The 13,377-nt window shown below is 39.6% G+C and overlaps 1 protein-coding gene across 3 annotated transcripts in view; it reads right to left on the bottom strand.

Moving 5' to 3' along the window:
• Dyrk1a (dual specificity tyrosine phosphorylation regulated kinase 1A) overlaps nucleotides 1-13,377 on the bottom strand; it is a 136,071-nt gene that overhangs the window by 13,983 nt on the left and 108,711 nt on the right. For all 3 annotated transcript variants that reach the window (XM_008853041.3, XM_008853042.3, XM_029556102.1), the window contains 3 exons: nucleotides 11,448-11,734; nucleotides 8,508-8,654; nucleotides 5,815-5,955 (listed from right to left, as the gene is read on the bottom strand). In XM_008853041.3, coding sequence (XP_008851263.1) covers nucleotides 5,815-5,955; nucleotides 8,508-8,654; nucleotides 11,448-11,734 — 575 coding nt within the window. The remainder of the gene's footprint in view (nucleotides 1-5,814; nucleotides 5,956-8,507; nucleotides 8,655-11,447; nucleotides 11,735-13,377) is intronic.

Genomic DNA, 13,377 nt, shown 5'->3' with positions numbered 1-13,377 from the left:
AGTGTTTTGCAACCATATTGCTATTGAACTAGAAATGAATAATCTAAAAAGTCCTCAAATATTTCAAAATTATATAACAAGATTCAAGATAATTATGAGTCAAAAAAGAAATCATAAGACATCAGAACATCTCAGAATATTAACAGACTAGCAAACTGAACTCAGCAATATGTAAGAAGATATAAATACCAAGACAAGTGTGATTTATCATTGCGTAGACTGAAGTTTAATAGTCCAAAAATCAGCAATTAATATACTCAACCTTTTTGCAGAAGGAAGAGGAAGAAGAAAAAGAAAAGCACACAGCCAAGATTCAAGACTCAGAACCCATTCATCAATTAAGGGAGAAAACCTCAAAATACAAACACAAAAAGCACTTTTGTACCTTGAAAAGGGGCAGCTACAGAAAAACAGCACTCCGAAGCCACCCAGTATTTAGTGACTGCTTGCTTTTCTCCTAAAAGCTGGCTTTCAAGGAGAGGTATCTATTCTAACCAGTGTTGTTCAGTACATGGAAACACTAATCGGTATAATAAATTGGGAGGGGGGGCAAAGAATGAAAATGCCTTGGTTCATAAAAGATATGTTCAAGTAGAAAGCTACAGAAGCTTTGACAAAAATGCTAACAGTAATAAGAGAAATCTAACAAGATCTTAGAATACAAAGTCAGCAAGCAAATCAAATGGATTTCTACGAATCAGCAGTAAAGAACTGAGAATATTTTTAAAACAATACTTATGGCATCATCTCCCCAAAATTAAAAGTTTAGGAACAAAAATGAAAAAACTCAGCTAGGCATGCGACTTTTAAAATCAGCATTCAAGGGAGTCAGAAACAGGCCTCTGAGTTTAATGCCAACCTGGTCTTCACAGTTATTTCCAGACCAACTAGGGCTACATGGTCAACCAACCAAACAAAAAACAAAAACAAAACTCCTAAGAACACTGAGAAATGCTCATGAGAAATTAAATATACAAATAAATGAAGAGAGAGTCCATGTTTACAGATCCAAAGACTTGCTATTGGGACGTCTGTTCTCAAGGTTTTTGATGCTCAGATACAAGCTGGCTTTCAAATTTCATACGAGAAAGAAAGGATCATACTACGGTAATAGTTTAGACTTAGCAAGATGGAAGAGTCCAAATGTGGAAACATAAAATGTGAAATCTGTTTTGTAAAAAAAGTACCAAATCAGATCAATGGGAAAAAGCAACTGCTTTCAACAAATGACAGCGAACTACAACCCCTCACCTAAAAATGATGAAAAATGAATTCAAGATGCAACACAGATATCCTAGTCACGTAAGTTGCGGGGGGGGGGGGGGCTTTTTTTTGTTGGGGGGGGGGGGGGGACTACTTTTGGGAATATTTTTTTTTATCCTAGGGGCTGAAGAGATTGCTCAGCAATTAAGAGCACTGGCTGCTCTGGCAGAAGGTTTGAATCCCAGCACCCATGTAGTAGCTAACAACCATTCATGACTCCAGTTCCAGAGGGATCCAACACTTTCTTCTGACCTCCTTAGACACTGCATGATACGGGTACATACACACACACACACACACACACACACACACACGCACACACGCACGCACGCACGCACACACGCACGCAATATACTCATACCATAAAATAAAAATAAACTATTTTTTTAAAAACCCCAAAGACTTGAACAGTACCATCCATTACCAAAAATACTTTATTAATATTAAAAATGATCAGCTCATTTAAAGATATCCTATCAAGTAAAGGAACATGCAGCTATAGTCTGTGGGAAAGCACTAACAGATAAGTGATAAAGGCCCTGTATTTAGAAGCAAGGAGCTTCTACAATTCAAGAATTCATCTAATTTTAACAAAGAAGAAAGAGACAGAAAGATGAAGCCCTTTCTAATGGTGACACACACTCATGTCTTGGCAGTTCTGTTCTTAGGGCCACCAGAAAACTAATGTATATGTACAAAAGACTTACACAAGAACAGTACCAGTGACATTATCTATTAGTTTCTGATTGGCAATAACAAAAAGTTCATTGACAGAAAATTATGGTACAGGCAATGAAATACCACAAAGCAATAAAATGAAGTAAGTTCTGAGATGCACAGCAGCATGAATCCCCAAATAATATTTTGTTAAGTATGATAGCTAATCCTGATTGTCAGCTTGACAGGACTTAGAAATCACCATGGTAAAAAAATCTCTCAGGCATGTCTGTGAGAAATTTTCTACATTCAGCTATTGAGGTGGGAAAACCTGTCCTCCATGGGCTGGGGTCGAGGACTGAATGAAAAGCAGACAGGGAGCTCAGCAGCAGCATGCAGATCTCTGCTTTCTGCAGATGCCATGTGACCAGCGATCTCGTTCCTACTGCCATGCCTCCTCCACCATTAACAGACTTTTCTGACAAACTGTGAGTCAAAAGAACTTCTCCCTCCCTCCCCTGCCTCTCCTCTTCTCTCTCTCCTCCCTCCCCTCTCTCCTCTCTTTTTGAGACAGGGTCTCCCAGCTGGCCTGAAACTCACTATGTTGACCAGTCTGGCCTCAAACTCACAGAGATCTGCCTGCCTCTGCCTCCCAAGTGCTGGGACTTAAGGTGTGCACCACCACGCCTGGCAGAAACCTTTCTTTTCTTAAGTCAAGTATCTTGTTACAGCAACAAGAATAATACATTAAGTGAAAGAAACAAGATAATAAATACCATGAGGTCATAATTTATATAGACTCTGCCTGTTCAAACTAACCTATGACACAAATCAGAATCAGGATGACAGAAAAGGGTCGCAAATGAAGTATTGGGTTTGTGGGAACATTCTGTATCTTGTTAGGTAGTGGATGCAAACTTAACAGTTCAAATATGTATATCTTACTGAAAATAAATCACGCCTCAGTAAAATAGCAACATGTGCATTTACTGATCCTGTTACATCCATTAAAGAAGAAAAATACAGCTAAGAGTGGATTTCAAAGCCCAGTGTGGTGCCACAGGGCTTTAATTCCAGCTCTGAGGAGGCAGAAGCAGCCAGATTTCTGTGAGTTCCAGGCCAACTTGGTCTACACAGCCAGTTTGAGGTCAGCTGAGGCTACATAGTGAGGCCCTCCTCCCTCCTCCCCCCAAAAGGAAAGGAAGACAGCTGTCCTGGAACACACTACGTAAACCAGGCTGGCCTTGAACTCACAGACATCTGCCTGCCTCTGCCTCCATAAAATTATATTTTCAACTGCTAAGCATGGCTTGAAGAAATCTATAGTTGATTCACAGGAAGTATATGGTAAGATTAAATTTTTAAAAAACTAGGGGGCTGGAGAGATGGCTCAGTGGTTAACTGTTAGCTGACTGCACTTGCAGAGGACCCAGGTTCAATTCCCAGCACATACACGGTGGCTAACAACCATCTGTAACTATAGTTCCAGGGAATCAGATACCCACTTATGACCTCCACAGGCATTGCACAACACAAGTGCACTTAAACACATGCAGACAATACACTCGGACACATAAAAGTAATCTTTTTTTTTGGGAGGGGGGCTTTTTGAGACAGGGTCTCCCTGTAGTGGGGCTGGCCTAGAACTCAACTATGTAGACCAGGCTGGCCTTGAACTCATAGAGATCCATCTGCCTCTGACTGGGATTGAAAGCATGTGCCACCAAGCCCAGCAGGTAATGTATTTTTAAAAACTGCAAATCAAAAGAAAATAGTGATCTACTAATTTCTGAAATGGCCCCCAATAATTAAAGCTCTGTTTGGGAGGAATGATAGCTGACAGACTAGTCTCTATACTGTGATTTGTAAAACTGAATGGGATAAGTGATTTAGAAAGGAAAAAAGAAGAGAAGTTTTGTAAAATTAGCAGCAGGCTGCATTGCCAAGGTCGCGTGTCCTCCACATTGATTTGAACTGGCAAGAGCTGCCTGAAATGTTAGTAAAACGAAAACACTTAGCCTATGCTTTGGGTCAACAAGAAAAGGGGCTATGACTGACAAGGCAGGCACATGAATATGAGAGAGACTCAGGCTGGAAAATACTCACTTGGTATTTTCCATCTCTCCCTTTTGAGTAGGTATAATTTACCAATCAGCAATTTTAGGAAATAAGGTAGGATGCAGTGAGTTACAAATCAGTTATGAAAGAAATAACAATTACATGTAAGTTTTTGAGCATTATAAAGAATCATCTGGGGCTGAGGCTGAAGCTCAATTGGTAGAGGGCTTGCTTCCCAGGCATGAAGCACTGAGTTAACACCTCTGCACCCTATAAAACCATGTATGGTGGTGCACACCTGTAATCCTAAAACCCAGGAGGTGAAGACAGAATGATCCAAGAATTCAAAGGTCATCCTCAGCTACACAGCAAGCTTGAAACCAATCTGGGCTACTTGAGACTGCCACAAATAAAAAACAACCAATAAAATAAAGCAGGGCTGGAGAGATGGGTCAGTGGTTACGACAGCAATTGCTGCTCTTCCCTAGTTGTTCTCAGCACCCACATTAGGCAGCTCACAACCACGTGTGACTCCAGTTCCAGGGACTCTAATGTTCTCTTCAGTCTCCACAGGCACCCCAAAACACACACACACACACACACACAAAACTTTAACAACAACAACAAAAAAAAGCAAAGCAAAACAAGACTCTAAATTAGACATTAAGAGACTCCATAGCTAAGTGGATGTGAATTAAAGGAAGCAATTTCAACAGTCAGTTCCCTGAAAATGACACCCGGGGGCAGCACCACTAAAATACAAGGCTAAATAAATCACTAAAAAATAAAACTTCTTTTTTTAAATATTTCATTTATTATTTTTATTTTATGAGCATGAGTGTATTGCCTGCATGTATGTGAGTGCACCCGTGTCATGCAATGCCGCGGAGGTCAGAAGAGGGCCTCAGAGTCCCCTGGAACTAGAGTTAAAGACAGTTCGTAGCCACCATGTGGGTGCTGGGAATTAAACCCAGGTCCTCTGCAAGAGCAGTCAGTGCTCTTAACCGCTGAGCCATCTCTCCAGCCCCAAAATAAAACTTCTTAAATAGTAAAAGTGCAAAACTACAACCACAAGATAATGTGTGCATTCATGCCAATCACAGACCTGTACATTCTATTCATTCAATAAAGTCCGAATTGAGTGCAAGGTATTTGGTAATTTGCAGATACAAAAAATTAAGACACAAATTTCACAATTTACTCTATCAAATTAATATAGTTTGGGTATCTGGAAACAGTCCTCGGAAGAAAATTACTAAGAGAAATCCAACATTTCACAAACCTCACACTACTAGAGATTTTTTGGAGATGTAAACTTCCTGCGCCCTAGGCCACTGATCTAGGAATCTGAAATCTAACAGAAGACCGCTTAGTTGGTTCATACTCTTGAAAAAAAAAAAAAAATCACAAACTGCTTAAGCTCAAAAATCATCATCTTGCGTATTTCATCAACTTTAAAAGAGAAATCATTTGCTGCAATTATAGCTGCTGTTCACAGCTGTGGCAGGAACAGGCTCCTCGCATGTGCAAGCTGTGAAACTTACTGATTCCAGTAATGAAACAAAGCATGGGGGCTTCCTCAGCTGTCTAAACACAGCAAACGGTCTTTTCTTTTAATGAGGCCAAAACAGAACGCTGACCACTAAAAGAACACAGGGCCACACACATATATTTGTCTTCTGAAGAGGGTTCCTACTTGTAACTGTTAACTCTAATACCGATGGTAAACAAATTCAAAGGAGCTATAAAAATGACAGCTCTGGTGAGAAAAGTAACAAACCAAAGAGATAGAAGAGGGAAAGGAGAACCCACAAAAAAACTGTACCCCTATTTTACCCGTTTTCCATCTTTGGTCTTCTTTAAGTTCCAAGTGCCATCAGGCAACTTTTCAAAGAACTTTCTTGCTTTTGGTGCTTGGTCAAGAATATGAGCAGGTGGAATGCCCAAAACTTCCACTATTTTATTCATCTGATCTACCTGTATAGAAACAAAAATAAGACTTGTCATTTCAACTGCACACTCTGCTTCTGCTCATCAACTCATTCCTAAATAAAATGCAATCTCGCAAGGTACTGCTCTGGGCCCTGGGTATACAGGCAACCAACTGACAAAGCTTTTGCCCTCCTGGGTCCACATGCTCCATAGAAGGGAAGACAGACAACCAACAAGTAAGCATTACAAATCTACAGTGTGCCCAGGGGCATCAGATATGGCAAACAACACTAAGATAGGACGGGAGGAAAATTTTAAAGTTTCAGGTTTTGGAGTTTTAAATAATCAATAAAAATCTCTTACTAATGTGTAAACATTAATTCAAGTATTTTTTAAAGTGCAGACTCATTCACTCATATATGGAATGTCTACCATAATGCTAGATAGAAACCATGCCTAATGACAGAGCAGTAAACAGGAAAATCTTGTCAAAAAGCAGCTTGTATTATACTGGGAAGAAATCAACTGTGAAGTCCCTCAGCATCCTCAAAGGCCTGATTCTGGGCTGGACCAGCCCTAGCCCCCCCTCCATGGATATCAAAACCCATGTATGCTCAGACCTCTTCTATAAAATGACATATTTGCATACGATTTATGTACTTCTTCCTATATACTTTACATCCTCTCTAGGTTACTTATAGTTCTGAACACAATGCAAATACTATAAAGAGGTGTTATACTGTATTGTTTAGGGAGTTATTACACAAGAAGACAAGCCTGTGCATGTTCACTGTGGATGGCATTTCTGCTATGGTCAGCACTTGGTTCACCATTAACAAAGAATGTATTTCAGAAGTAACAGCAAGGCAACCTCCACCACAATAAAACTCAAAACCATCTGCACTCTCTCACAGACAGATTCTAGAACTGTTGCTATATTAAGATTCATAGGGGAGCATGGTGGCACACACCTTTAGTCCCAGGACTTGGAAGGCAGAGGCAGGGTGATCTCTCTGAGACTGAGGCCCGCCTAGTCTCCATAGCAAGCTCCAGGTCAGCTGGGGCTACAAGGAGTCCCTGTCTCAAAAAAGACCAAAAGACAGGACTAAATTCAAAAATTCACCCAAGAGTGGTTTCTGGTCAATGACCTCTCTACCTACACAGATGCATTTTATCAGGTGATGACTAAGAAATGCAGATGAAACTGAAAGGTAGGAAAAAAGGTACTGGGACTCTGAATAGGTGCAACAAAAGGCTTTGCTGGGAAGGTTAATGGTAGACTATCTCATGCACAGGAACAAATGCAGAGAGCCTGGTAGGGCCTATGGGTGTTTTTAACGAACCACAAAGAAGGCTGTGCTGGGTCTGAGGAAAGGGAGCAGAACAGACACTGCAGAGACCACTTGACTAGGAGGAAGGAGGGAGCTGTACATACACTAAGCACTTTGGCTTTGACAGTGAGAGAAATGGGGAGCCACCCAACTTCCAGGTGATCCCAATACTTCTTAAGGCCAAGAAAGTTATCAGTTACAAGGTAACATTGCTTATATTCCAACAAAACAAATTATTATGGAAGCTGCTTCCAAGTGGTTCACTAGCTGAAGCTGAAATAAAATGCAAAGAAAGGATGGAGGTGGTGTGGTGCTCATCCTTTAGTTCTATCTGAGAGGCTGGGCTTTGAGGATCGCTTAGCCCAGGAGCTGGGAGGCAGCTTAAGTAACATGACAAGACCTCATTTCAACAAAACAGAAGATATCATTTTTATGTTTTCACCTTTTCCCAATTAATTATAAATGAAAATTCAGATTAAGATTCTCAATGATGCCAGGCATGGTAGTGCAAGCCTTTAATCCCAGCGCTCAGGAGGCAGAGGCAGGGGGTGCTGTTAGATCAAAGCCAGCCTGGTCTGTATAGTGAGTTCCAGGTCAGCTGAGACTACAGGGAGACCCTGTCTCAAAAGACCAAAAACAGAAAAAGATTGTCAACAATTAATTTTTCTGGAAGAACATACAAAATCTGTCAAATGAGTATTTGAAAAGAAAGTTCAATTCCTCTGTGGGAGGTTAACCTCTCCCTTTACTCTCCCAGTCACTGGTTCTCACTTCAGAAATCCCTAGGAGCATGGAAACCCATGTAGACTTGCAGTCCCTATAGGCGTAAAACCCTAGAATCCTGGTTTATCCTAAATGATTCAGGATGTGCATCTATCAATTCTACTAGCTCTTTAAATTCCAAATCAGAGTCTCAAAGTACTTACCAATGTTATATTGTTCAGGGGGGCCCTCTTTCCTTCTCACACTTAAGCTTTCTGTTATTATACTTAAAACCATTAAAATCTATACAAAATACTATAGTTTAATTCACTATTGTCCTTTATTAACAGATTAACTACCACTTGCCACTTCAGAATTCCAAGCCTACCCCTTATACAGCAACTGACAAACAGGAAAAACTAAGGAATGTAAGGTAAAACCAAACTGATCTCAGACCTGAATGATCAAGCCGGTAAACACACATATTCCCCTGAAGACAACTTTCAGGTCACACTGTCATGAATGGAAACAGAAACAGAAGCACTAAAGCAGCACTTCACATACCTCATTGGCACCACTGAACAGAGGCTCTCCAGTATGCATTTCAACCAAGATACACCCGAGGGACCACATGTCAATAGCAAGATCATAAGGCATTCCCAGTAGCACCTCTGGAGACCGATAAAAGCGACTCTGAATATACTGGTATATCTGAAAAGTATTTCAAAATATTAGGAATTCGGTATGTCTTGTTTATAAATTATAGTGAACATCAGATTAAGAATACTTCTTATAACAGAATATTTCAACATTAGACTATGAACACTGGTTAAATAGCTAAACATTCCAAGGTACTGGTTAATCTGACTGAAATGAAAAATACGTTAAAAATTCAGGCCCTTTCATGTAGTCCAGTCCTAACTGGCATTCAAGAAACATAGTAAATCAAGTAATTATGGTCTGAGGAATGGTTCAGTAGTAGAGAGCATTTGCTAATGTGGGTAAGCCCTTGGAATTGAGCACAGAAATCCATCAGTCAACCAACCAACCAACCAATCACTTTATTAGAAAAAATGAGGGAAAAATGATTAGGAGTAACTTATTTCCATATAAATTAGTACTTTCTGCTATTGCTAGCACATGGCTTACCATTAATTTAACTAAATTACATTTAAGTTAATCTAAAAAATATATCTCGGTATTTGACTAGTCCTCTCTACTCTGCCCTCTTCACCTCAATCCAAGGTTTCTTAAAGAATAAAATCCTGAAATGGACCATTTTCAGTCAAGTTAATAAAGAATGTCTTTAGTAACCAACTCAGTTTATTTACTCACTGAAAATGTGTAGGTAGAAATAGTAAAGCAAAGAAACCTTTACTTAAAAGGAAACAAGAGGCAGGCGTGGTGGCACATGTCTTTAGTTCCAGCACTTGGGAGTCAGAGGCAGGCGGAGCTCAGTGAGATGGAGGCCAGCTTGGTCTCCATAGTGAGTTCCAGGTCAGCTAGAGCTATAGGGAGACCCTGTCTCAAAAAGACCAAAAAAAAAAATAAATAAATAAAAATAAAAATAAGGGAGGGAGGGAGGGAGAAAAACAAAATCCTTCTCATCAAATTTCTTAACACCCAAAGCCAAGTAGACATGAAAGCTCATGACCTCTCCCGGGACTCCCACTAAAAACTCCAACCACATTCTACAAAAGCAGGTCAGCCCAGCTCAACCCAAAGTCTAATTCAAAAGAACTGCAAAGAATATGTCAAGTACTCCAAATCCAAAATTCAACATGCTCCAAAATGTGCAATGTGACATCCAAGATTTTAGAGCATTTCAGGTTTTAGACTCTGAGACACCTAACCAATAAAGTCTAGGTAAATATTCCGTAATTCCTCAAGCTCTGAACTCTCACACTTCTGGTCTCAATCATTTTGGACACGGGTGGTTCAACTTCTACTCTACTTCAAATATTTATAAGTCAAGGAAGTCACCTCACCACACACTTCATTAAAGTGACTTTTTTGGGGGTGGGGTCTTTTTGAGACAGGGTCCCGTATAGCCCCAGCTGACCTGGAACTCACTACATGTAGACTAGGCTGACCTTGACCTCACAGAGATCAGCCCACCTCTGCACCTCCTGAGTGCTGGGATTAAAGGCGTGCACCACCACGCCCGGCTGATTTTGTTATCTTTACACCCAAACCCCAGCCCCCCTTTTCCTGATATCCACTTGGCTTCCAGATACCTTCTGACTCCAATACAGTATAATACATCAATGGGGAGGACTTTGGAAACACGTCCCATAAAACACTACTATGTATTAATAGTTAAAAGTTCAAGACCTAAAGAGACCACTATCTCAGTTTGGTTAGACAGAGATAACAGTACTTAACATTAGTACAGAACAGATGGTTTAAACAGAGAAAACATTCCTAAGTTAAAGAAAAGAAAACACACTGAAATTACTCTTAAGAGATGGGCACGTATTCTCCATTCATAATGTTTTATTCTACATAAAGCACCAAGAGCTCTAGACTTTTCAGAGGCATTTCCGACTACACACTTGGCTTCCCTATACGAAAATTTAAAAATTATTTCCACAATCCACACAACTTTGCTACTGTAAGATAATTTGCAGAAAAGACAGATAATCCTGTAAACTGGCTACATACCTTCACTATTAAATTAGCCTGCTCTACTTAAAACCTAGACAAAATTGGACAAGATAGGAATTTCACAAACTTGGAAAACAAGACCAGAAATGCCAATATAAAATTAGTAACATTTGAATGTTAGATTTAAAAAGTGACCCTACTCCCTTTCCAGAAAACAACTTTTAACTTCTATTTTGCATGTAAAACACATCATTAGAGTAGTTTTCATAATGCTAGAAAGATTGGTAGGAAAAACTGCCTTCCTAAATCAGCTAAATCACAGTAGACACACCTGTTTTTAATAGTGAAGAAAACCAGTTTGGAAATGTGTCAGATTTATATAAATTCTAATCTAAATGGGAAAGATAAAATTTAAACGTATTTCTCAAAACAAGCATGTCCATCAACTGTGTTGTTTCTACACAACCCCACATGAATAAAAAATGCCAATTTGTTTTTATTCATCAGTTTTCCAGGAAAACACCTATGTTAATGTGACTTAGAGAAATATTCTAAGCCCAGATTCTACTTATAATGTTGGAATTACCCAACATTTATACTATAAGCCCCATGTGGAAGCTATAAATCACACAATATTTGATTCTTTTATCTCTTATTTGCCCTTAAATTTTTTAGCACAATTTAAAATAGCCACTTAAACAATTATTATCTTCCCATTCAAAGTATTGCTATTTATATTTTTAAATAGGTTATCAGCAGAATATGATTCACTAACAATAAATAACCATCCTCTAATTGCTCCAAACTGGAAACACATTACCAATAAACATCTCAAACATCTAGCTATACTTTCTACTAAATTCTATTGTAGTTCACAAGTCCTAAAAGAATACTTACCCTCTGCCCCAACTGACAAGAACTGCCAAAGTCAACAATCTTGATTGCACTGCGTTTGGGGTTACAGAGAAGGATGTTCTCAGGCTTCAGGTCACAGTGAATGATACTAAGTTCTGGAGTTGCAAGGAAAAGCAGTGCAGTGCACATCTGCTGTGCAAACTTTCGTGTTAAGTTCAGAGAGACCCCTCGGAAGTTGGTGTTCCTCAACAGATCATACAGATTATAGGACAGCATTTCAAAAACTAAACAGAGATGGTTTCGAAACATAAAGTGGCGTTTCAAATGCACTGAAAGAGAAAAAAGTTTCACATAAGTTATACGATCTGTAAAGTGAGAACACACACTTGCACACACTTGTGCTCTGAATCTGTAATATTACGTCAAAAGCAGAGAGAAAAGCAAGCTAGTTTGGAAATGAGCATCCAGCAGCAACAGCCCATTCTTTAACTGGTTAAACACTATGTGGTAACAAAGCACCACCCAAATGCCTTGTTTGTTCTACCTCACAATGTCCACCTACTAGGATCTCTGGTTTGTGAAAATGTTGTGCTTGACAGCCCTCTCCATTGGCTTTGAAAAATATCTAAATCTGTGTTTAATAGTAATTTTCATCAATAACTGACAAGCAATTTTCTGACAATTGCCTAAGTACAGCATCCTATTTTCTCTTATAGGTAAGCATAGCACATGTTTGGAAATCATACATTACAGGATACTGGAAACCCATGATCAAGGTATTTGATTATGTTCAGTAAATTGATAAAAGGAAAATCTTGTGGAAAACTGAAAGTTTGGGAAAATGATGAGCAGGCCTATGGATGGGAAAACAGCATAGAATATGGTTTGTAACTCTTGCTGACCTTCTAAAATGGACCAAAGATGGTGCTCAAGTAATTCAGTGATCACAGCAGATGAAGTCATTCAATAGATACAGCCTTCAACACAAACTCATACATATACCAGAGGGAATGCTGTGGTGGTTTGGACGAAAATGTCCCCCACAGGCTCCAAATATTTGGACATTTTGTCCCCAGATGATGGCACTGTTTTGGGAGGTTTTAGAAGGAGTGGCTATCCTGGAGGAAGCATGGCACTGGGGTGGACTTAGAGAGTTCTTAAGCCTTGCCAGATCGCCAGTCGCTCTCTTGCTTCCTGTGCCTGCGTGATGATGTGAGAGCTTAGCTTCTGCTGCTCCTGCTCCAGCCACCTCCAGCCACCATGCCTCCCTGCCATGACGGAGAGTAATTCCCCTGGAACCGTAAGCTCAAATAAACTCTTCCTTCTATAAATTGCTTGGGTCAGTGTTTCTATCACAGCAACAGAAAAGTGACTAATACAAGTGCTTATAATTCAACTGGTGTGACATCAAGGCAGCAACTGTTAAGATTATCTGCAGTTTGGCCTTTTAGTTTCACAAAAACAGGTTTCTCTACAAATGTGTCTAGAATAGAAATGTCAGTATCCACTGTCTAGTGAAAAGCACAAATACTGAGTTTTCCTGAAGTACTCCTGGTTGACTGTCTCAAAGCAGCTGACATGGCACCACTTTTAGATCACTCATGATACAGGAGATCTACAGTTGGAGATAATCAACAGTGAAAAATCTACAAGGATTAAACAGGAGCCTAAAGTATTGCTTGACACAGTAAATAATAAAAAGAATCCTTAAAAGTTACCTAAAAAAAATATAGTATCTGTCCCAAGTCAGTTCGGTTGAAGGTTTAAAACTAAAGACAGCTCCATGATACCTCAGACATGGTCCCTGTAAGGGTTTTAATCTCCTGGTTCAATAGTAGCCACAAAAGGAATGCAAATAACTGAAGTCAAAACTCCAATGTGCTTATGAAAATCCTTTTAAGAAGCTTGAGACTGATGACGTTCCTCCAATGAAAGACCTACTCACTTCTAGCTGGTCACTCAAGTTACTGAG

This window comes from Nannospalax galili, unplaced genomic scaffold (assembly GCF_000622305.1).
Source record: "Nannospalax galili isolate Female #2095 unplaced genomic scaffold, S.galili_v1.0 scaffold447, whole genome shotgun sequence".
In the NCBI taxonomy this organism is placed as follows: Eukaryota; Metazoa; Chordata; class Mammalia; order Rodentia; family Spalacidae; genus Nannospalax; species Nannospalax galili.
Note: the sequence above shows the minus strand (reverse complement) of the source record. Positions and strands in the feature narration are given on the sequence as shown.